Here is a 26,174-nt window from a genome sequence, read left to right on the forward strand (position 1 = left end):
AATTCAACTAGAATATGGTGTAAAAGTTAACTTATTTCAATAATTCAACTAGAATATGGTGTAAAAGTTAATGAAAATACGGTACAAATCGCGTCCCTATTAGTTCAATAAGGGACGCAACATTATTTTCTCAAATAAAGGACAATTCCGTATTTTACGGGACGGGTGGCGACCCTAGAGTGTTGTGTCCCTGTGGGTGATACTGAAGCAGCAGGGCTGATGATGATGATGAGAGGAGTGGCAGCTCCACTCAACTTCCCGGAGTGACGCGCGGCCGCCGCTCCTCCCAGCAAGCGCGAACTAAAAGTTTCCCCACTCTCACTTTTAACTCCGCTTGGTGCAGCGACGGCTTTACGGGGCGAGAAGTTGAGTTGGTTAGGCTGTGTTTCAAGCGGAGAGGGAAGTCCGGACATGAGAGCCTTCAACGGGTAGAAAAGACGCGTCTTTGTTGTGCTCGGGCGAGCGGCATCATGACGCCGCTGCTGCGCTCCAGCTGCTCTCTCTGGACCGTCCTGCTCTGCAGCGCTCTCCTCGAAGTAAGAAACCTCTCACCCGTTTATATTTGCCGCACACTTGTTTGTTTTCTGTTTGTTTTAAACGTGATTTTTGTTTTGTTTTGTTTTGTTTGTTTGTATGTTTTTTCCTCACTTTGGTGATACTGCACCTGTTGCGCACCGCGCAGGTAGATGCTGTGAGAAACAGTCTGGTAGGAAACACTCGCTTCTTTATTAGGTACACCTGCTATACCTAATAAAGAAGCGAGTGTTTAAATAGATTCACATTTAACACCTCAGGTGTTTTACACTCACCTTTCAACTTGAGAGATTTAACAGTGGTTGACTGTTTTGAGGGGGAAAAAATGCTTTGACATATTTACAGGAACACAGTTTTGGTAATAGTTAAAATAAGTGAGTCAAATGAGAGGCTTTATACTAACTTAGACTTTTGAACTATCATCACTTCAAAATTTGCAAAAACTGACCAGACTTTCAGAATTGAGTGTGTTCAGTCTGAGAAGAAGTTACATAAGGAAGAGACTGAGGCATCCAGCAGCAAACCCACCTGTCCTCGCCCCACTGGTCTATCTGGTGAGAGATGGAGAAAAGGGTGAGAGAGGTGGAGAAAGGCATGTTGGGAAGTGTGCAGCCAACAAAAACGGGGTCAGGAATGGAATGAGGTGCAGCTCATACCCCCTTTCAACCGAGGCAGCTCTGGTGCTGGTTCGGATAACCTCTAACCAAATCTTTTTGTGTTTGGACGGCCAAAGAACACCCGGGAAAACCTCTCCTAGAGGGTGGACGACTCTTTGTTGGTATGAAACCAAGAGTTACTAGCATCAGGTGATGGGGCGGCCTTAGAAAAAAGAAATAACACTCTGCAGACTACATTTTGAAAGTTTATTGTGTGTTTATTGTAGTGTGAGCCATTATGTTGGCCTGTGGAGAAACAAGCTGGTTCTTAAAAAGTTTTCAGCTTGAACCAACTCCAACTTATGCTCGGCTGACGTTATTTGGAAAGGGGCATGCGATTGATCCAATTGCACTCAAGAGACAAACAAGTGAATTAATGGTTAGTTTATTAAAGCAAGTGCAACAAAGAATCAACTTTAATTTAAAAGCATAATGCATACTTTAAAAGTTGAGTCATATGATCTAACTTCATTGAAAAGTACAATTAAAAGTTACAAAAACGAGTCAAAAATAATAATAATATGAGACTTTTCCATATGCAAATACATTTCCCACTTTTAGAAACGAGTCTCATTTACAGGTGAGGTTAGACAAGCCTTTCAATGGCACGGTACCAAACTGTACCTGCGCTCTCCTTTGATCCACATTTAACACCTGCGTGTATGGAACCTCTGACTGTTAGGAAACACGGACGGATGTGGAACTGACTTGACACGAAGACATCAAATAAGATCTGACTGAGATAGATTTACCACTGGGGGGTGGAAACTGATATAAATGAACGAACCAGTCAATTTACAGCCAAATTTAGGCAGCATTTTAGGGCAGAGGTGGTGTGAGAGCACCACTAACCGCTACGCTGAAAGTGTGAAGATGTTTGTCACACCTATGTTAAAGGTGTGACTTTGAACCCCAAAGCTCATGTAACTTCTCCTGCCAACTGTCATCACTGTCTTGGTGAAATGATATTATTTGCTACACTTTAAGCAGAACTTCAATGTGGAAACATGTAACTAAGAAACGCCTCACCACTGACCCGTGTTTCCATTAAGTTATGAGGACAGGGTTCATATTTTAATTTCTGGGCATCAATCAAATCAGCCTAATCCTTTATTTGGTTGTTCTGGACCTTATTTGAATGAGTACACTGTAGAGTTGCTAATCTGATATCATATTATTTCCAGCTAAATCCTGGAAACAATTATTAATTCACAACAAAAACAACAATAACAACAACACAGTTATTCAATAATTTAATTTGTCTCTTACTTCCATTACTTATAAACTGAGCAGTAGATTCTTGATTAAACATGATCATCTCTCTGAAGATGCTGTTTTTAACTTGTGGACATCTTTAACATGATAGAGGCAAACGCTGTAGAGGCCTTTATCTTAGTTAGGAAGATTTGTTAAGTGATTTCTTAAACTTGGATGTTAATTGTCTTATGGTGACAAAACAAATGTGACTGGATTTCATAACGGAGTCGCTTTGATAGGGAAATGAAGGTGTGCTGAGCCATTAATTTCTATGAAGGTCATACATGCTGAGCACGGAGGCACACAGGACACACGGTAGCTACACATGCAAATGTGAGTCGGACGCCAACGCAGCTGGTTTCACAGCTGTAAAGAGAGTGAAAAAGGCTTCAGGCTTCTATACTGACATCCCTTAATGTGAAACAAGATTTTCATGATATTTTTTCTTTTCAGAATTCTTGTTAAAAAAAAAAAAAAACCTGATTTGGTTTGTTGAGCCCTCAGATGCAACTTCACCCAAAAATGAGAGTCAAGACCATCAGGACCTTCTTGTTCAAAACATGTTGAGCTTAAACCACCTGTTTACTTGATGAAATCAGAGATTAGAGGCCATGTTTTCAACTTTTGACTACCTGAAAATCGGCTCTTCACTTCAGCTTTCGGGTTTAGGGAGTTAATCTGCATGTTCTTTGTGATGCGGTCTAGTGAGAAACAATCGTTGTTCTTACGTGTCTCATTTCTTATTCGCCTTTTTTCTTACTTTGAGATTTCTTTCTGCTGTCACTTTTTACTTTTCCTCACTCCTCCCTTTCTGGGACAGATCAGCTCTCCTATGATTTATCTCTCGCTGCATTTGACATCTAGACATCTCGTTTCAACACGATGGCTTAGAGGGTTGGTGAGACGCTCACGGGAGGATTTTTGGTCATAGAAAGGGAAACAAAGTGATTTTGTTCAAATACATTTGGGCCGTGGTATTTATGGGCTTGACCGAGGATGCATGAGATGTTGAATTTAGTTCCTAAAAATCAGATTGAATGAAATGCAAATTTGGTCCCTGCTTCTCTAAAGGTACAACAGAATGTTCAGTTGAAAAGGGGAAATTTTCACTGCAGGTTCCCCAAAAGAAAGTTGTTTTGCGTTCTGATATTTTCCATGAAGTATTTCCACTCTCAAAATAACAAATCACCCTTAAAGAGAGTCTTTCTCGTCAGGTTCTCTGTCTCACTTATTCTGAATTTCAAACCCCCCCATTCTAAATGAATTGAAGATGATTTTTGGCATGTTGTTTATGCCATTTGCATCTGTACTCTGATAATATAAAGCAGACTGGTTGACAGCCCAGTCCAGACAAGACAAGTGCGTGTGATGGCACAGTTTAACAGTGAGCTATTAATTACCTGAGCAGGAAAAGTTCAACGCTTTGCATGAGTTTATCATGGTATGGAGCTTTTCACTGTCCTCATCCAGAGTGTCAGTTTGCCTCTCGTTCCCTCCCTCCGTTCAGCGGGTAGAAATGAAATAATTGTGGTGTTGTTGTCAGCGGGCAACTTTATGAAGAAACGTGATGTTTCCTGACATTTACAAAGACTGGCACTTATGTTTAATCTGTGTGCTCTGCTTCAACTCGAAATGTGGATGACGTGTGATGACGAACAATCACTCAATAATGTCGACTATACATTTCTCTGTCTAAATGCATCCTTCTTACTTTTTGAGTTAGAAAGCACAAGCCATACCGTGTCAATTCAAGTCCTCCTTTGTCAGAAGCTCCGCCCACTTTCCGCCCCCTTCGCGTACGGTCAAGACAGTTCAGTTTCAAATGAACGTCCTCAGACGTGCTGCCTTTAACCAGGAATGCGACTGGAAGCTCAACATGTAAAGTACAAGATGAATTACAAAGAGTCACAGTTCCCCAGTTCATGTAAATGAGACAGAGGCTTCTTTCGCAGCCTGAATGGCCTCATTGTCAGGACATAGCTATCATTTTATCAGTGGCCGGACAAGGCTCTAGTGGTGATAAAGAAATTATTATTTTTCTCCTATTTTATATGCCTAGTGGTCTTTAAGTCTCTCTTTCTCCAGATTCAGACGTGTGGTTCCTCATACAGGATTTGTAGCGCTCCCTTATTATGAGGTAACTACATCAGGTTGAGCCAACAACCAGGTGATGAACTGCAGTATCTTTTTTTTTTTTGAGGAGTAAAAGTCCAAAGTACAGACATGGCAGTTGATCGGTAGGGCCCAGACTGAACTCTGTTTTGAAGGATAAATCCAATTTTCAATGACACTTGAGAACCATCAAAAGGATCCTGAGAAATTCTCACTATTATTCAAAATGAAACAGTTTTCATTCTTTATATCTTTAGTTTCTCTCTCATCACTCATAGTCTCAGACTAATCAATCACCGTGCAATAATAATAATAATAACAATAATAATAATAACACAATCATATGCTGTGACAATGCAACCTCATTCAGCTGCACCTTTCACTTTTTAAAAATGGTATATATGTTAATAAGAGCTGTCATTTGTATATTACCTAGTTACTGTGAGCGAAAATAACCAAGTCAAATTCCATGTCTCGTCTGACCTGACCTGGCCAAATAAACATGATTCTGATTTTATACGGCAACTTCATTTTTAGACAATGTTAATATATTTTAGAGCCAGTAAGTCCAGACCAAGGAAAGAAACAGTTAAAGTCCTCAGCTGTAGTTATTTGACAAATGACTAGGTAAGTGCTTTTCATCGAAGTGAGGCTGTTACTTTAAATTTTTTTCGACACCACTAAATTGCGTTTAGTGACGGTATAGCACCACCTGGAGAGATTTTACCTGCCCTTGTGGCCAATTTTGCCTCTGGGATCAGACCTGTGGCTCCGAGACTTAACACGGCTTCCCACAAGAAATGTCAACCAACTAAGGGAAGCGCCTGAGCAGCTGGGCGTCGCACTGACACCTTACTTCTGTAATGCCAGTGAAACTCTGTCTGATCTGCAGAGTCTGTTAAGAGCAAGCTAAAGACTCAGCTCTTTAAGGAGCACTTCTGCATCTAGTTAACTTCTTTGCTTATGAGAATTAGTTAGATTTGTCCAGCTCTTTGCATGACTCAGCACTGAGTAAGCTGCATGCACCTATGACAAGATGATCGCATGATTATGTCTTTTTAGTCGTAGCTTTCTTGTATAAAGGGACTATTGTGTTGGCGGGGGACGGAACAAAAAAATAAAAAATTCTAGCACCGGCATGACAGCACCTGTGTCCAACTGGACTCACAGCAGTGTGACAGCACTTACAGTATCCAGCTGTACCCTTCTATGTGATTTTTTGCTTGTGTTGTTCTTTCAGATGTAAGGCGCGTTTGGATAAAAGCCTCTGCTAAATGATAGTAGTAGTAGTAATGGCTAACATTTATACTAATCTGCAGTTGTCATTGGTCTACAGTGGAACTGTGTCTAATATTATTACGGAAAATTATGGTTTTACAAAAGACTAATTATGCAATGCGTTTCAGGCAAATATAAATGGCTTTTACCATTTATGTATGAGAGAGGCAACAAAGATTATGCCGTGACTACAGTCAAGGAGAAGGTCACCTAGGGTGACAGGAACTGTATCAGTATCATTTGCTTCATAATCTAGCTTCAAATAAAAAATCATTAATAGCTGTTCTTCCTCTTTTCATGCAAATACAGTAATTAGACTGTCCAGTATATTAACAGGGAAGTATTCACTTATATTAGAAGTTCTGCCCTTTCACACTCCACACCCCTCTGATCAGGTTCTCATAATTTTCACACTAGTCACGCTTAAGTGATCAGTTTAGCAGCACAACCCTCTGTGGCCAGAATCTATGGGTGTAGGGAGATACATGCATTTAATCACAACATTTGCTTGCTGCAGGCCACCATCTGGAGGAAGTTCTAATGGCAAGTATATTGCACTCTGATGGGTATCTGCAGCCAGCAGCTGAGCAGTCTGCAGAGCACAGCGTCAGAGACAGTAAATACCGTGTTACTCATTTCCATTGCCTCTGATGTGGCGCTTGATAGCAGCAGCGGGACTGTGGGAAGTTGATACCTGTAGAAAAAAGTACACACATAGCTCATGCGATCATGCTCTGGAAATTTTTGGCAGTGGATATTTTTAGGCGCTGCTTTGCTTTATGATTCACGTTCCTATAGTGTTTGTCAGAACAATGCTCATACGGAATTTCACAGGAAGTCTGTTTGGCTTTAATTCTGTCAAATTTGCAAGGACATAAATATGCCTGATGCACCTTTGGAGTGTGGAGAGTGATACGATCAGTTGTGGAGTTGATGTGATTCAATTGACCGGACAGACAAATATGAATTCGGTGTTACTTGTTTTGCTGCTAACAACACTGGTCATATTATGGCCTCATAGTGCAATTTAAGTAATAACTGTGACTGTTGCTGCTGGCGCTAAATAGTGCTTCCTCCGTTATGGTTTATTAAAAAAGAAGTGTCTCATCTGCGTGTTGGTGGTCATATGTTTTAAAATACATATCTTAAATTAAATCTTGCCGTATTACAGTTGTCATCCATTAGAGTTATAAATTCTGAGTAAGTATATATTAAGTCTTCAAAAAGACTATTTTTGTCCAATCAGATTCTGTCTTTCACCTCTCCAACGTCACTCTTTTGTCCAAATACGGTAATTTTTTAAGTCCAAAGAAGATCAGGACAGCGATAGCCAAATGCTGAACTCGAAGCTTCAAAAATAGCAGTTTACAACCAACCGTGTGGCTAAGTGTACCTCTAATATCTGTATGAGAGGTAGACTTAGCTACCTGTTTTCATAGCTGTCATTAAAATGAAACTAATAAAAACTTAAAGCATCTTAATTTGTCATTTATCAGAATCTGAATTGTGACGGCCAATGTGAATAGTCACTATAAAGTGACTAAGTCTCAATAATTTGATTTATTTTTAGGTTGTATGTAATATGAATATTGATAATGTTATTGAATTTCCAGGTGATGTTCTGAAAAGAAGTGATTACCACAAATCTCTACATAACAACTACCCATCGTTTACTGCTTACATCACCTCTGCGGTGTCCTTGAAGCTACAAATGTCTCCTTTCACTGTTCCTGAGTAGTCAACAAAAATGAAATCGAGATTCTTTGTAATCATCTGATGACGCACCGATCTGTTACTCTACCAAGAGGAAAACGGTTTACTCAAGCCTGTTTCAGAAACTGGGGTTACTTATAATCAGATTCTGTTGCTTCAGTCTTGGAGTTCCTCTCTGCCTCCTCCCCTTCATCAAGCTGAAGCAGGTTAATTTCAACAGAGAATAGATCTTACAATGTGCATTTTGATTTTCATTGTTTGGACTATGAAATCCCGTTACATTGAATGAAGATGCTGCACTTTTTGTTAGGCCTTTTTTTTTTAAATTTAGAAATAAAAGAAATCCTTACATCCTTACACCCGGGCAGCACGGCGACTTAGTGGTTAACGCCGTTGCCTCACAACCAAAAGGTCCTAGTTTGACCCGAGACCCAGCAGGAATCTTGCTGTGTGGAGTTTACATGTTCTTGTCCTGGTTGCGTGGGTTTCCTGCGTACATTGACTGATAGGCTACCTGCCCAGGGTGAACTCCTGCCTCTCACCGCTGATAAGCTGGAATAGGCTCCAGCAGACCCCTGTGACCCTGTATTGGATGAAGTAGGTATAGATAATGGATCAATGTAAAATAAATACAAATATGGTGGAACATCACCACCAAAAAATGCACAATTTGTCACTGCCAAGTCTTACATGCATCACTATTCTCTTAAATTAATAAGGTCATGAGGGAGCTACCGTCTACCAACCACTGATATGGAGTATTTATTTACTCTGGTAGTCACTTAACTGCAGAAACACGCCCTTAACAAGGGAAAGTCATTTGCAGGGACATTGTTTTTTTTTTTTTTTTGCACAAATTAAGTGAAACTGGATAATTTCCCACGGGACACCTGACAATCTCATATGGCAAACTATTGTATCACGGCACAGTGGTTGAAAATCACTGACATGACCTATATACACAATCTTAATCGTCCATGTCTCACAAATATCCCCCATCCTATGCTCTTACTTCACATTAATTATTTTCGGTTGCTATTTATTTATTTAACTTTAAATGTATTTGCTAATGAGAGTTATTTTCATAATGACGGGGGTGATAAACATACCCTGTAAGAGAGTAACTGGCGTGCAGAGCTGGATCTCAAGCAGTAGGAGCCGAGCAGCTGCATATTTCCTGGCCTCTAACCCGTAAGAGCCGTCAAAGAATTTCAAAGGACTTTGAGTAGCCTACATAATTGAGAAATTGATATGATTCGCACCAACCGTTTTAATCTGCTCTGGCCTCAGTTAGTAAAGGAATTGTCTTTGAGGATTTTTTCACTATGATAGGATATATTGATGGCACTGTTATTCCCACTGAAGGTCCTTGAATGATGTTTTCATTGCTCCGGTCACATGTTATCAAAGTGAGTGACAACTGAGGCTGTTATCTACAAGTTACCTGTCGGAGCAATGTACTTTTATACAACTGTTTTTTCTTTTCCACCACCGGGATTTTACCTGCATGAAAAGTCAAATCTCAGGTATAACACACCTACATTCCACCGCTTGTAACTTACGAGGTGATAGTCGTTGAATATTTAAATTACACATTCGCTGCAATTTCTCCCACTTCAACTCTCTTGCCTTCACGGCTATTGCCCTCTAACTTGGAGCTTTTATTGCAATGTGATTGTGATAAAAGCTTTAATTCAACTAAAAAAAAGCAGGAGGATCTCTAATATAATCCCTGAATATTTTCCTGCACTGAGCCCTTGAATCCATTGAAACCTTTAATCCATTAAATACATTTTTTTCCAATAATTCACACTTTCTCTTGGCAGAAGGCAGAAGTTTTCTCATGACAAAGTACTTTATGATATGAGTACTTTTACTGAATAAAAATTAAAAGCAGACCTCAGTCTCTGTCTTAGTCTATTAGCGCTGTATGGGAGTCAAGTAAAAAACAAAAGATCTTTAACTGTTGCCACACAACAGCAAGAAGCGAGTGTAACAGTCCGTCAAGTAGTTTTCACAACAGCAGGCATGTTCAGTTGTTAGCCGTTTAAAGTGCGACATTGTTGAATTATAAACTATTGTTTCATGGGTCTTGTCTTCCTTTGTTTGACCTTAATGAGGTGGAGTTATGAAGTAGCACATAGTGCTTAAATAAAACATCCTTAATGTCGTCCAAATGTGTTATCAGCGGTCTCTGGGTGGGCACAGGAAGTGCCAGGAAGTTATCTTGGAACAGACACAATGAGTAAGTACAGAGGCAATGAACTTTAGATAGAACACCAGCTGCCACTTGAGGAAGAAAACCCCATAAAAAGACTGGCCCTGTAACATATAGTTTATGTATTGATGATTGCATTTTCAGACAAGTTTCTGAGGATTACAGCTAGCAGTTAGGATCTCTAGTTCAAATATAGTTTCATGACATGCAGTCAAACATATAGATTTTGTTTTATTAATATTTGTCTCAAAAAAATGTCAATTTTGTGCAGGCCTTCAAGTGTTTTAAACAATGCAGTATAATTAGACATGTAATCACATGAAGTGTAAGTGGATCTATGCTAAACATGACCTAATGAAGAACAACTCAGGGAACCAAAAACATAATAAACGTTGACGTTGTCTTGCTGCTGTAGTCGCAGCGAAGCTGACAGGAGCTGATAAGCTGTCAGTTAAACTTAGTCATCATTCTGCTTGAACAAGCAATAATCAGGCAGTTTAAGTGAAAACTGGGCTGAACGGCTAGAGAGTTAGAGCAATTTTAAGTCGAAATAGATTCATTATCACGTTTCCTACAGAATATGGTTTAATGAAATATGCTAAATAATGTGCAATATACATACACATTTGCTTCCCACCTGTATTGTGGTCCTGCAAACACCGGTAGGTACTTAAAACTGGTAATGTCGGACTTGATTGAACTGATTGTCAGAAACGGCCTTAAAAGATATCGATACATTTTAGTTAGACCTGGTTAATTTTAAACCCTGTTCTTTTTTTTTCTTTTCCCAGTCGTGTTTTCGTTTCTCGATAAAGTAACCCACTGAAAGGTTGGTAACAGGGCTGCAAAATACCAGCGGCAATAAAGAACAAACATCTGTTGAGGACAGGAGACGTCAACACATACTTAAACAGGACAAAGGATTTCTGCGAGTAAACTAACAAAAGATGAAACGGTCCAACTGAGAAGGAAGATGAAAATCCACGAAGGAGAGATGACTGCTATATTTCTGCTTTAGGCCCCCTGTATATTTAGTGACAGTCATCAACGCACACACAGATACACAGAAGCCAGCACCTCATGTAGAGCCAGATAACATCATTTTGCAGAATATACAGTGTCCCCTTTCTCCACTCAGCAAGCCACGAAGGCACCGGCGAGACCTCAGCCATATTTTTTTGACTTTGTGAAATTCAAGGAGCAGAAACAAAGTATTGTGCATATTTCATTATGCTTTTGTTCTGCGTTATCAGATTTGAGGACTTAATGTTAAATGCCCGATCCCTGAACAAACAGCTTTTAAGGTGATTTCTTGATTGTTTTTGGGTCGGAGTGTTATTATTCAGGAAGGAACTTGGGTGTTATCAGGAGGCTGACTGTTAGGAATCTGAAGGAATCAGAGTGGCAGGCTGCCTTTAGGGGTGATGTAATGTTTACATAGTGCTCTGTACAGCCATTTCCGTCTCCTCCTTCAGACTGGCCCTGACAAGGGGTGCAGATAGTGTACAGACTGAGAGTGGCTGAGTCCCAGGAGAGCGTGTTCCCCTATGCAAGTAGTGGACACAGTCTGTAAGAAATATCTTGTGTCTCGCAGCAAAAGCATCAAAATAACTTAATAACAGCAGCGTAAGAAGCTGTAAGCAGAATATTCGTGTCAAAAAGGCAAAATGAAAAGAAGCATAATGGACTGAGCTTGCCTGAAATGATCATGTGGCGCCTGAGATGGATGGACGAGAGTCACAGCGTGTTCATAAGAGAAACGAAGCCCTTCCTTTGACTTTAATCATTTCTAGGGAAGTATTTTCCCAAAGGGGACTGAGGGTTATTCCTGCTGCCTGACTCAGTACCAAAGTGTGGTTGTTTTGTTTATTTAGAGAGGAAAAATAAATGATTCTCAGGCAGAGGGCCAAGAGAAACAAAACTTCTGGGAGTCATAGTTTAGAGAAGTCCCATCCCAGATATCACTTTAACACGACTGTTTGTCTGAAAACATGGATTTTCATGGTGTTGGGATGCAGCTTGTACACACTGGTATGTGACCTTTGATATATTCTTGTGAAGCTGAAAGTATTTATATCCAAATTTATTAATTATGTCACTACATTTAAAACGCAATTTACAGCACAAACTGCTTTTTACACAAAAGCACAGTTTATACTGACGACGTGATTCATCACTGATTAAACAGTTGTCTACATGTGGAGGCAGATATGGGACGTTTCTGCCGACTATAATACAATGATTTACAATGACATTGCATAACTATTTGTAATATAATGTAATGTTAATTTTTCTTTTCGTTGATATGTGCAGCAGCAATATATTTTTCCTTTGGAGAATAATGAGGTGGACGTTAGATTAAAATTCAGTTTAGTAGGTTGGCTCATTGCTTGCTCTTCTATTGTACATTACTGTACCTGTTTTCATGGGATCATTTAGATTAGAAGATTAAGAATTTCTGATTCATGCTTGCTGAAGAGATGAGAGTCAGTTCTAAAAGTGCCCGTTGTCTAATTTGTCTGTGATGAAGATAAAACAAAACAAAATGAAAAAAAAAAAACATCTGACAGGATGAAAAGCTCTAAAAAGCCAACTGCAATGATGTCTCCTCAGCATTTCAATTGATATTTCCTAAAAAATATTGAACACATCAACCAATAATTTTCTCTTTTTCTGTGTGCTTGCTTAAACCTGATACCAGTTTCATTCATTTTCTTAACATTAGTCATGTAACTGACCCCCAAAGTATTATTAATTCACCCCCGTCTCAGTCCATACAGTCCAAAAATCAGTGAAATATAAGCTAAAATAAAACAGTTTTTATGTAAATTGCATTAACTCCATAGCTGCCCCGCCTCCCAGCCTCGTGTTGTTAATAGGTGAAATGAACACGCCCGCCTTTTGTCAGTCACATTTAGCCATTTTAGTTTGGATGACTTAGCTTGTGGCTAACCTCTAAAGCTCATTAACATTACTTTACATTTACTTTTATTAGATATCCATAAACATGCTCATTTCTATTGTTACTATCGAAACGACATCTGAAACTACTTCTGCCGGAGCTGAGATGAGGACGAGCGGAGCTCCTCTGGGACCAGGCGTGGAGTACAGAAATTCCAGCTTCCCAGTACAAACGGATTTAGTTCATTAAAAAAATGGAACCATCAAACTCTCAACATATAGTTGTAAATGCAGTGATGTGACCAAACTTTTTTAATTTAAGTGTAATAAGATTATTGCTCTTTTGGAGCAAAGGGAAAAGAAGGGAATGCTGGGTATTTTTGTCCATCAAAGTTGCATTTACCCATGTCTGTACCTGACTTTACCAGAACAGTCCAAAGCACCATAATATATCCATTTCTGTGTTATTGAATTTAAGGTTTACACATTTTACTGGCTAAAGTTTGCATCAATATGTGCACAAATGTCTGTTTCTTTTTGATGTTGCTTCATGTTGACGGTAAAACTGGCAGGAGATTTGCAGGAAGAGGAGCAGATATCATTTATCAACAATGCTTTGATCTTTCAAAGCAAACTTGGCTTTTTGACTTAGGACTCAATTTTGTTTAAGCAAAAAACAACACAAAAAGGAACAAAAAAACCCATTAAATTTCAGTTTTGTTGCGCCTGTGGTTTTAATGTTGGTGCATTTAATGTATTTTAGATGTCGGAGTTAAGAATGATCTGACATCACTGACTTTGTCCCAGATGAGTCCGAAAATCAACAAAATTTCTCACCGCCCAGGTTAGCTCAGCAAACCGATAACAACGACGGCCACAGTATTTCACACTGGGCTACACTCCTTTCCACACGGACGGAGATACTGTGCCACGACTTTGCCAAAGAAGAGATATTGCATCTATCTCATATATTAATAAATACATTTGTAAGAACTTTGGCTCAATCTCTCCCGTACAAACCTTTTAGAGAATTCAGTGTTGCTGCTTCTTCGAATATTTTCTGTTCATCTTCTGAGACGGTTGGACTCATTGGCAAGTTTGCAATTATACATCTTGTGAACCTGACTTTGGATGTCTAACACACATATTTATTCGCAAAACTAAGATGTTTGATCATAATTTAATATATTTAATTATTATAAGTATGAAAAAAAGTTATCACCAGTCTTGTTTGCCAGTACATTTGAATATGAGTAACTAAATACATGTAAAAAGTACATTTTTAAAAGAGTTAATGAACTGAGTTCATTAACTCAATATCTTTATCCATTTACTTTATTTTGTGGTCAGATATATATATATATATATATATATATATAGGGGTTTGCAGAAAGTCAAATAAGTCTAAAAAGTTATAAGTGTAACTCAGAATTATGAAAAAAGGTTAACTTGGCTGTAATGCTGAACCTTTACCTCTTTTATCCATTTTAAACACCTTTTTTTTTTTTTTCTTTTTAAAACTAAGCTGGACATAGTGTTTGATCCACTTGTGAGTTCACTGAACGCAGAGTATCAAATTCTTTCGTGGCTGTTTTCAATAAATTGCATATTTGAGCTTCAGGAAGCTTCTCTTACGTGTTGCCGAACGACGACATTGTAAATCTAAAGGCTAAAATAGAAGCAAGGAGCAGGTTACAGTAAATGCAGCCACACCTATAAAATTAATATGAGCTGTTTTTCCTAAACCTCTGCTTTGAGTCACCACCGCTGTGAGAAGTTCTCTTTCACAGAGATGATCTGTGTTGACAAAGAAAAGCACATTGATACATTTGCACTTCTCTTGCAGCCATTAACACCCTTCATCTCAGGGTATCAGCCTTGTGAGATACCATACACAGACGGCAGCATAGTCACACACATGTACTTCCTCATGCAGGCTGTTCCTCATATGGAAAAAAAATAATATTTTTTAGCTCTACTGTGTCAGAATACAGGCACCACAAAAAGGGGACGTTATGGGATGAGACAGATCTGATCCTGCGGGTCGGTGGAAGAGTTAAGATGTAATACAAAAAAGATTTCTTCTGTCTTGGTTCCCTGGTCTAGTAGCAAATTTAGATATCTAATTTATATATTTGGCTTATCATTTCCTTTATCAAAGCTATTTTTAAAAATCTATTTTGTTTGAGTTCAGCGTTGCTAAAAAGTTGAAAATAGACAATACAATGCTCCAGAAACCTTGCATGGCACATGAGCAGTTTATTAAGAAGAGAAGAGCTCTTTTTAGGATGATACCTGCTTATTTTTTGGGAAAAAGGCCAACCATTCTCTTGTTCCAGTCTACTGAAATCTTTCCAATCTTTATTTTATGATAAAATGTTAAAAACATGAACACTTATTCCAGTTGCGATAAAAGCTGACCATAACTTTGACACATTACATTAACTTGTTGGAAGTTAATAATCACCCTTTCTGCAAGCTTTGTGAGGGAAAGAGAGATGCGAGTTTTAGCGATGATGAAGTGCGTTTAATGTTTAGCTCAGATGCAAATAGTCTGAAAGGGCTGTTTGCATTTTAGACAATAAGTAATGTGGAATAAGAAATGTGGTTTATTTGTCCTGATACCAAAACAGAGCCACATAGAGCTGAGGTGGTCATGAGGGTGTGTGAGTTTCAGCAGTTCACTCTGATCAGAATTTCTTATTCTATAGTTTGATAAATTACACATTAAGTGCTACAAGGAAGCAGAAGGCTAGCCATAACTGCAGACTCCCTGTTTTACCCATGGGGCCACAGGAAGATTACATATGGCAGCGTGTGCTTCCGTGTTTGTAGTTACTGGCACACATGCGTCATTTTTCACTTACAATAGGACTGTTTTCCATGAAACATAATACACATACTTGTGTATTCATCTGAATAATGCAAAAGGGAAGCGTGCTCAGATATGTTTCCCCCTTTGAAAGCTATGTGAAGTGGTGTGTTTGTTTTCAAAAATGTACTAATATTTCAAAATAGAATAGTGTAAATTTTATTTCACAAGTAGCTTTGATTCAGTTGGGCCTCAATCTGAAAAGTTTAATATTAAAGACTTGTTATCAATAACTGTGCTGATACAATAGCTCAAAGAAACTTCCACTCATCCATCCATTTTCCATAAATGCTTAGTCCGATGCAGGATCTGCTCGAGCATCTTCCAGCTCTTATTGGGCAGAAGGGGGGGACACGCACCCACACTGGCAACTTAAAATCACCAATCAACCTAAAGCCATGTGTTTGTTTGTTTCTTTCTTTCAAGTGTAAAATCTTTGGTCACTCGGCCAGTGTCATGTGAGAATTTAGCCTAATTGGTAGGCATTCAGTGCAAAATAGTGACTTCATGACAAATCGAGAAAAGTTTTTGTGTTGAAACAGGTAAAAATCTAAAGTGAGATGGGCGGCGGCCCGCCGCTGCACCAGCTCTCAGTGAAACTTTGGTTTGGAGTTGGTCCTTCTTTTTAAAAACCACATACTGCCATCTGCTGGTTCAAATCGATTTACTGCTTTTTTCTGTCTTGGTCTCTGCAGGGCATCAGAGCAGACTGCAACAGTAAGTAAACATCTTCTTTATTCTCACTTTGTTTTTCAGAGAATTTTAAATAAATGGAAATGAAAATGAAATGAGATAAATAAAAATAAACAATTAGAAGTGAGATGAAATTAGTTTTCACACTTTACCAATATGGAATTATTTGTTCATTATGACTGTTGTGACTAATTAGCCACGGTGGTGAATGGACCGATTGATAACTTTCTTTACACGCACCTTAGTTTTGTTTGTTGTCTGCTTCACCGGTCTTCTCTCTCTCTCTCTCTCTCGTTATTGTTGTTTGTTGTGGCATGTTGTTTTCCCGTGGTTTATATAACATTTAATTAAAGTGCGGTTTAACGTGCGGTAAGAAACGTTATTCTCCCTGTGTTCCCAAACACACTGAGCCCACACACCTGTGTCTATTTAATACTTAAAGGGGACCTATTATGAAAAACACGTTTTCTCTTGCTTTAACATATATAAAGTGGTCTCCCCTCAGCCTGCCAACTCAGAGAAGGAGGAAAGCAACCAAATTCTGCAGTGTCTGTACAGCCGCCCGGATGAGCCATCCAGTGTGATGTGACTTCTACGAGCCGTTCAGCTTCTGCTCCCGTTGTTACGTTACCAAAATGCAAACCACGCCCACAACTAAACTCCATGTCCTAACTGCATGCGAGCGTCCGACTATCGCGTAGCACTGCGTGACATCGGACGCTCTCTGTCCATCTCCCTCCAGCAGCTGCCACTTTATTGAGGTTTCTGTAGTGAAATGAGGAAGTATCATAGAGATAACTTCTCATTTCAACTAACTGGATCAGCCGTTCCTCATCCATCACCGTTTCCTACAGCGCTTTCAACCGGGTTTCAACGCGAGCGACAGGAAGAAAATAGAAGCAGGGCATCCGACAAATGTTCAGCTAAAAACGGCGCGCCGCGTCCCTGCGTCCAGTTAGGACAGTCCAATAGAAAATAAAGCAATGGAATTGATTTTGTCGCTGACGCTCGCTTGCATCGCATGCAGTTAGGACACGGTTTAATAATGTACGCAGGCGGCTGCTCTTCTGCCCAAAGCGAGGCTTTGTGCCCTCCCCTGCTACATGTCATTCAGGCAGCCAATCAGCACAGAGCCTCATTATCATAGCCTCCCCTCCCACTCAGAATCCCGCATAGATAATGAGGTTAGGGAATGGGATGATAAAGACATTCGTCAGAGGCTGAATTTCTAATTTATTTAGAAAAAACAACCAAAAGCTTGTTTTTAAGACATTCAAGGCCTGTTTAAAATAGATATTACATGCCATAATAGGTCCCCTTTAATTGTGTGACGTGACCCATTACTAAGGTGATTGCTGCCCCCTTGTGGCTTGGTATATAAGTAACACCAAAAATTAACTAGTCTTCCAACCAAAAGAAACCAAAAACATCCATATTGGCTCTAACAATGAGGCTGTCAACAGGTCAGTTACATAAAGTAACTTTAAAGGAATGATTATCTATTATTTCATTAATTTGTGCATCTTTTGTCCGCTGTTTTTCCTTGTTCATCTTTTAGACACATACAATGAAGAAATCAAAGAAGGATTAAGTAAAACGACAACAAATGTCACTTTGAAACCTCAAACTGCATCATCAAACTGCAGCTTAATCACCAATAACATCACTGGAATTGGCTCTCTAACATCTCTGACTCCTGGAACCGTCTATCAGATTTTCTTTCAGTGCTCTAACTGCTCCAACAACATCACAACCGGTAAGTCTGTTTACTTTGTTACGCCCATTTATTAACCAGGTACAGTATGTGATAACTTGTCATATTTAAAGGCCTATTTGAGTTATTTATTTCTTAGTTATTCATTTCATACAAATAACTTTTGGAATTTTGTTGTTTATGCCCAAAAAAGGAATGTTTTGTTGGACATGAGAATAACTTTTTCAGTTATAATGGCATAAATTGTCTATATTTAATTACTTTATATACTGTCTTTGGGTTAAATTTGCATAAAATGCTAAAAACCAAATTCTCAAGAATTAAAAACCGAAAAACACAGAAAATGGAAAAAAATAAAAACAGAATGTGGGAAAAACTAAAAGTGATTTCATAGGACCCTACCTCTGTTTGCTGCCCTGGATCTGTTTGATAATTCTGCCCCACACAATGTTTCTGAAAGCAATTATATCAGCATTCTGGGAGGGCAACCGGTCCTTACAGCCTTCATAAGCTGCCAATATTTGCTGTTGAATCTCAATATAATACTAGTATTAATATGTTGCATAACTACACAGTCATATAATTCATGCAACAGCTCAAAAAACATTTTTAATAACACTAACCCAAGTCGATATTGGATCAAATCCGATCGAATCAAATCAGGATAATCGATTCTGAATCTTCTGAATCAGAATTGAATAAATTCTTGACATTTGAATCGATCCCCAGCCCTAGTGACAAGGATTTTATTGAGTGTAATGCCGAGAGAAATTTTGAAAAAACTTCACAAGTACATCATGTTATGACGTAATTGTAGAATATGAATTGTTATCTCTGTGTCATCTCTCTGATTTGTAGATCCAGAGGCGGTCACCAATCTTAAGGCCTCTGTTGTCACAACATCCTCCATTCTTGTGAGGTGGGACAAACCTCCTGGAAAAAGCTCCTCCTACAAAGTACTGTGGACGGATGGAAACAACAGGAATGCAACAGTGGACCAAGAAAGTAAAAACATTACTGACCTGTCTGCTGGTGTCCAGTATAAAATAATTGTTTCTGCTGTAGCAGAAGATAATCTGACTGAAGGAACAACGGCCACTTTGTCTCAGTACACGAGTAAGTACCTGTTTCAGTCTTGATGTGTGAGGATGGTAGAGGGTGAGGGAAATGCAGTTTTCCTCTGTGGTTTTGTTTACTTGATTTTACTCGATCTTTGCTTCACCGTCACTCAGAGACCATGATGTAGTGGAGAATCTCACTGTCACCCGTTTTACAACAACCTTAGTGTCTCTGAAAGGACTGACCCAGAGGACAGCGACTCTTATTTGCAGTGAAGATTAAACAGTAGTAAAACAATCACTGAACTGACTCCTGTAGTGAGCTATCGTTTTACTTTCAAAATGCACCAATTATGCTTCTTTATTTTGACCATTCCAATCCCCAATTTTCTTAAATATCTGATTTTTTTTTTCACCAATTCAATAACTTGATCAAAAATGACAGATGAGCAGCTGCAGGATGTGTGCTTTACTGCCTGTGATTTTAGGCCTTTTTGCCTTTGCTAGAGTCATAACGTTAACCACGTTCAGTAGGACGGTGCTGTTTTAACTGCTGTATTAAATTTGTTGTCACAAACATTCCATTGTTATTCCTCCATGAGTTATTTTTACCTGACAGGCTGTGCAAATTGCTTTCTTTGCTATTTTATACTTGTGGTGAAATAGTTGCCCAATATGATATGCTTAATGACTGGAAAAACATCTGGATTTCTGTGTTTTAACCCTTTAAGCTGATGCATTTACTGCCTACTAAAAGTTTCACTAAATTTTTTTCTCCTGTCCTGTTTTGTCCTTATTTTCTGGTGATTGTCCTCTACTCATAGAGCCCAACAAACCCACAAATCTCATTTTTACTAACATCACAACAACTTCTATACATCTGACCTGGAATGAAGCTTCGGAAAACAACTTCATCTATAAAGTACAGTGGACAGATGGAGCAAATATCCAAAGTACCAATGTCACTGAGACCAATCACAATGTGACTGAGCTGACTCCTGGAGGCCACTACTGTTTTACTGTCACTACAGTGGCTGGAGATAATGTAACGACAAGTGATAATGACACCACGTGTCACTACACAAGTAAGATGATGTGCTGGATCTTTACTGACCGCTGCCTTATTTCCTACTGAATATTCATTATTCATCTTGTCTACATGTCTGCTTGTTTGTTTTTCTCTGTTATATTGCTTTACTCCTGATTTTATCACATATTCTCCTATTTCCTGCTTGTGTGAGTCATCGTTGGTTTCATCCTCATCTTCATGTATTTGTCCTCCACTAACAGAGCCTGAAGTAGTCAGAAATGTTTCTGTGTATAATTTCACGACATGGTCCGTGTTTGTGACCTGGACTAAACCAGAGGGAAACAGCTCCTTCTATAGACTTCAGTGGACAGGTGGACACATGACTGAGTCTGTAAATGTGTCTGACACATCTAAGAACATCACTGACCTGACTGCTGGTGTCCAGTATGTGATAAGTATCACTGCAGCAGCAGGTGATGGTTATACTGAAGGAGCGAGTGTCTCTGTGTCTCAGTACACAAGTAAGTTAACTGTACAGTTTGGCTATAAATATATGGTGAATATCCAGAGACCAGACTGATATTTGATGGTAGAAGTACAGTAGTAAAAGAAGATAGTGACATAATATAATATTACTAAGATATCTCATTCCTTTTTTTTCTTTCATTGCACTCGTATAGTCTCTATATTTGGGCAAAAACCAGTTGACATCACAACTGATGCACATCCTGCTGTCCATGTACTTTTAAACATATTTGGCTAAATTCAGAAACAGTAGATCATCCAGTTTTAGGACACTGTGTTTTCACTTGTTCAGTGTTCTGACTTCAGATTAATACAGATTCTGTAAATCACTGTACTTTGCAGTTGTCTGTCCGTATGAATTGATACCATTATTTTAGCTTCTGTCTCCGTTTGAAGACCTCAAAATGTTTATCTGGAAATGTGCTGCAGTCATAAACAATAATGGTCCATGAACACAGATGTCCAGGACAAACATGGCCGTGTTTATATATAAACTACCTGTTCTGAAGTTATTCATCAGGCGACTTTGGTATTGTTGACTCAGGGACTGGAACCAGTCTAGTAACAGGTTGTAGCACGCTTGTGCTACTGGGGGTCAACCGGCAGGGAAAGAGGACATGGGGTTTCGTAAAGAAATTCTGAATCTTTATTTCTAATCACCCAGACATGTATCAGCACTCAGCCGCTCTCTGTCATTCCTCGAGCAGACCCCTTTGCTGGTGTGCAGCCACTCCTTAAATAGCTAGGCAGGGTGGAGAGATTGATTGGGCACAGGTGTGCCCAATCAGCCAAACCAGGCCCGTGCCACCTGTGTGCTGCTCCCCCGCAGACCACGCCCAATACTCCACCCTGCCACACAGGTTTTTACAGAGACTTTATTCTAAAGGAGAACTTTAATGGGTTTTCAAATTCTGATCCATCTGACATCTTTCCTCTCACAGAGCCAGATGTAGTCAGGTATCTCTCAGTCACTGAAACCACAACTTCCTCTGTACATCTGAACTGGACCGAACCTTTGGGAAACAGCTCTTTCTATAAAGTACAGTGGAGAGATGGAGCAAATATCCAAAGTACCAATGTCACTGAGACCAATCACAATGTGACTGAGCTGACTCCTGGAGGCCACTACTGTTTTACTGTCACTACAGTGGCTGGAGATAATGTAACAACAAGTGATGCTGACACCACGTGTCACTACACACGTAAGATGATGTGCTGGATCTTTATTGACGGCTGGCTTATTTTTCCTACTAATTATTTGTATTCATCTTGTCCTTTCATATCTTCTTGTTGCTTTTTCTGTGTGATATTACTTTACTCCTGATTTTCTCACACATTCTCTTATGTCCTGCTTGTGTGAGTCATCGTTGGTTTCATCCTCATCTTCATGTATTTGTCCTCCACTAACAGAGCCTGAAGTAGTCAGAAATGTTTCTGTGTATAATTTCACGACATGGTCCGTGTTTGTGACCTGGACTAAACCAGAGGGAAACAGCTCCTTCTATAGACTTCAGTGGACAGGTGGACACATGACTGAGTCTGTAAATGTGTCTGACACATCTAAGAACATCACTGACCTGACTGCTGGTGTCCAGTATGTGATAAGTATCACTGCAGCATCAGGTGATGGTTATACTGAAGGAGCGAGTGTCTCTGTGTCTCAGTACACAAGTAAGTTAACTGTACAGTTTGGTTATAAATATATGGTGAATATCCAGAGACCAGGCTGATACGTGATGGTAGAAGTAAAGTAGTAAAAGAAGATAGTGACTTAATATAATATTACTAAGATATCTCATTCCTTTTTTTTCCTTCATTGCACTCGTATAGTCTCTATATTTGGGCAAAAACCAGTTGACATCACAACTGATGCACATTCTGCTGTCCATGTACTTTTAAACATATTTTCCTTTAATTCAGAAGCTATAGATCATCCAGTTTTAGGTCACTGTGTTTTCACTTGTTCAGTGTTCTGACTTCACATTAATACAGACGTGTGTAAATCACTGTACTTTGCAGTTGTCTGTCCGTATGAATTGATAGCATTATTTTAGCTTCTGTCTCCGTTTGAAGACCTCAAAATGTTCATCTGGCCATGTACTGCAGTCATAAACAATAATGGTCCATGAATACAGATGTCCAAGACAAACATGGCCGTGTTTATATATAAACTACCTGTTCTGAAGTTATTCATCAGGCGACTTTGGTATTGTTGACTCAGGGACTGGAACCAGTCTAGTAACAGGTTGTAGCACGCTTGTGCTACTGGGGGTCAACCGACAGGGAAAGAGGACACGGGGTTTTGTAAAGAAATTCTGAATCTTTATTTCTAATCACCCAGACATGTATCAGCACTCAGCCGCTCTCTGTCATTCCTCGAGCAGACCCCTTTGCTGGTGTGCAGCCACTCCTTAAATAGCTAGGCAGGGTGGAGAGATTGATTGGGCACAGGTGTGCCCAATCAGCCAAACCAGGCCCTCACCACCTGTGTGCTGCTCCCCCGCAGACCACGCCCAATACTCCACCCTGCCACACAGGTTTTTACAGGGACTTTATTCTAAAGGATAACTTTAATGGGTTTTCAAATTCTGATCCACCTGACACCTTTCCTCTCACAGAGCCAGATGTAGTCAGGTATCTCTCAGTCACTGAAACCACAACTTCCTCTGTACATCTGAACTGGACCGAACCTTTGGGAAACAGCTCTTTCTATAAAGTACAGTGGACAGATGGAGCAAATATCCAAAGTACCAATGTCACTGAGACCAATCACAATGTGACTGAGCTGACTCCTGGAGGCCACTACTGTTTTACTGTCACTACAGTAGCTGGAGATAATGTAACAACAAGTGATGCTGACACCACGTGTCACTACACAAGTAAGATGATGTGCTGGATCTTTCCTCATTGAGCATGTTGTATCCTCTACTTCAGTCCGGTGCAGATATTTGTCATTTCTTTTTTGTCATCTCCACTTCTTTCTTCTTCATTTTGTTACATTCTTTATTAACAATTTTTCTCACATTTTCTCTTATTTCCTGCTTGTGTGGGTCATCGTTGGTTTCATCCTCATCTCCATGTATTTGTCCTCCACTAACAGAGCCTGAAGTAGTCAGAAATGTTTCTGTGTATAATTTCACGACATGGTCCGTGTTTGTGACCTGGACTAAACCAGAGGGAAACAGCTCCTTCTATAGACTTCAGTGGACAGGTGGACACATGACTGAGTCTGTAAATGTGTCTGACACATCTAAGAACATCACTGACCTGACTGCTGGTGTCCAGTATGTGATAAGTATCACTGCAGCAGCAGGTGATGGTTATACTGAAGGAGCGAGTGTCTCTGTGTCTCAGTACACAAGTAAGTTAACTGTACAGTTTGATTATAAATATATGATGATAATCCAGAAACCAGGCTGATGTGTGATGGTAGAAGTAGCAAAGAAAGATAGTGACATAATATAATCTTACTAAGATATCTCATTCCTGTTTTTTCCTTTTTTGAGCTTGTATAGTCTCTATATTTGGTCAAAACCAGTTGACATCACAAATGATTTATATCCTGCTCTCCATGTTCTCTTAAACATATTTGGCTAAATTCAGAAACAATAGATCATGCAGTTTTAGGTCACTGTGTTTTCACTTGTTCAGCGTTCTGACTTCACATTAATACAGATTCTGTAAACCACTGTACTTTGCAGTTGTCTGTCCGTATGAATTGATACCATTATTTTAGCTTCCGTCTCCGTTTGAAGACCTCAAAATGTTTATCTGGCCATGTACTGCAGTCATAAACAATAATGGTCCATGAACACGGATGTCCAGGACAAACATGGCCGTGTTTATATATAAACTACCTGTTCTGAAGTTATTCATCAGGCGACTTTGGTATTGTTAACTCAGGGACTGGAACCAGTCTAGTACCAGGTTTTTACAAGGACTTTATTCTAAAGGCGACTTTAATGGGTTTTCAAATTCTGATCCATCTGACACCTTTCCTCTCACAGAGCCAGATGTAGTCAGGTATCTCTCAGTCACTGAAACCACAACTTCCTCTGTACATCTGAACTGGACTGAACCTTTGGGAAACGGCTCTTTCTATAAAGTACAATGGACAGATGGAGCAAATATCCTAAGTACCAATGTCACTGAGACCAATCACAATGTGACTGAGCTGACTCCTGGAGGCCACTACTGTTTTACTGTCACTACAGTAGCTGGAGATAATGTAACAACAAGTGATGCTGACACCACGTGTCACTACACAAGTAAGATGATGTGCTGGAATTTTAGTGACCGCTGGCTTATTTTCCTGCTGAATATTCATTATTCATCTTGTCCTTTCATATCTGCTTTTTGGCTTTTCTGTGTTATATTACTTTACCACTAATTTTTCTCACATTTTCTCTTATTTCCTGCTTGTGTGGGTCATCGTTGGTTTCATCCTCATCTCCATGTATTTGTCCTCCACTAACAGAGCCTGAAGTAGTCAGAAATGTTTCTGTGTATAATTTCACGGCATCGTCCGTGTTTGTGACCTGGACTAAACCAGAGGGAAACAGCTCCTTCTATAGACTTCAGTGGACAGGTGGACACATGACTGAGTCTGTAAATGTGTCTGACACATCTAAGAACATCACTGACCTGACTGCTGGTGTCCAGTATGTGATAAGTATCACTGCAGCAGCAGGTGATGGTTATACTGAAGGAACGAGTGTCTCTGTGTCTCAGTACACAAGTAAGTTAACTGTACAGTTTGATTATAAATATATGATGATAATCCAGAAACCAGGCTGATGTGTGATGGTAGAAGTAGTAAAGGAAGATATCGACATAATGTAAAACTAAGATTTATAATTCAATTTTTTTCCTTTTTTTGCACTCGCATGGTGTCTATATTTGGGCAAAAACCACTGGACATCACAACCGATGTATAACCTGCTGTCCATGTACCTTTAAACATATTTGCCTAAATTCAGAAACAGTAGATCATCCAGTTTTAGGTCACTGTGTTTTCACTTGTTCAGTGTTCTGACTTCAGATTAATACAGACTGTGTAAATCACTGTACTTTGCAGTTGTCTGTCCGTATGAATTGATAGCATTATTTTAGCTTCTGTCGCCGTTTGAAGATCTCGAAATGTTCATCTGGCCATGTACTACAGTCATAAACAATAATGGTCCATGAATACAGATGTCCTGGACAAACATGGCCATGTTTATATATGAACTACCTGTTCTGAAGTTATTCATCAGGCTACTTTGGTATTGTTGACTCAGGGACTGGAACCAGTCTAGTAACAGGTTGTAGCACGCTTGTGCTACTGGGGGTCAACCAGCAGGAAAAGAGGACACGGGGTTTCGTAAAGAAATTCTGAATCTTTATTTCTAATCACCCAAACGTTTATCAGCACTCAGCCGCTCTCTGTCATTCCTTGAGCAGACCCCTTTGCTGGTGTGCAGCCACTCCTTAAATAGCCAGGCAGGGTGGAGAGATTGATTGGGCACAGGTGTGCCCAATCAGCCAAACCAGGCCCGTGCTACCTGTGTGCTGCTCCCCCGCAGACCACGCCCAATCCTCCACCCCTCCACAAACCCCCATCGCCCGACTCAG

At 39.6% G+C, this 26,174-nt stretch overlaps 1 protein-coding gene across 1 annotated transcript in view; it reads left to right on the plus strand.

Annotated features, from left to right (window-relative positions):
• Nucleotides 1-348: 348 nt before the first annotated feature.
• The window catches only part of LOC133444872 (receptor-type tyrosine-protein phosphatase beta-like), a 51,703-nt gene continuing 25,877 nt past the window's right edge, over nt 349-26,174 (plus strand). The window contains exons 1-11 of the mRNA XM_061722769.1: nt 349-536; nt 16,237-16,258; nt 17,793-17,990; nt 18,807-19,064; nt 19,831-20,091; nt 20,297-20,557; nt 21,870-22,232; nt 23,180-23,440; nt 23,662-23,922; nt 24,569-24,829; nt 25,039-25,299. Of these exons, the coding sequence (XP_061578753.1) occupies nt 471-536; nt 16,237-16,258; nt 17,793-17,990; nt 18,807-19,064; nt 19,831-20,091; nt 20,297-20,557; nt 21,870-22,232; nt 23,180-23,440; nt 23,662-23,922; nt 24,569-24,829; nt 25,039-25,299 (2,473 nt within the window). The 5' untranslated portion in view covers nt 349-470. The remainder of the gene's footprint in view (nt 537-16,236; nt 16,259-17,792; nt 17,991-18,806; nt 19,065-19,830; nt 20,092-20,296; nt 20,558-21,869; nt 22,233-23,179; nt 23,441-23,661; nt 23,923-24,568; nt 24,830-25,038; nt 25,300-26,174) is intronic.

The sequence above is a fragment of the Cololabis saira genome, chromosome 5, assembly GCF_033807715.1.
Source record: "Cololabis saira isolate AMF1-May2022 chromosome 5, fColSai1.1, whole genome shotgun sequence".
Lineage (NCBI taxonomy): Eukaryota > Metazoa > Chordata > Actinopteri > Beloniformes > Belonidae > Cololabis > Cololabis saira.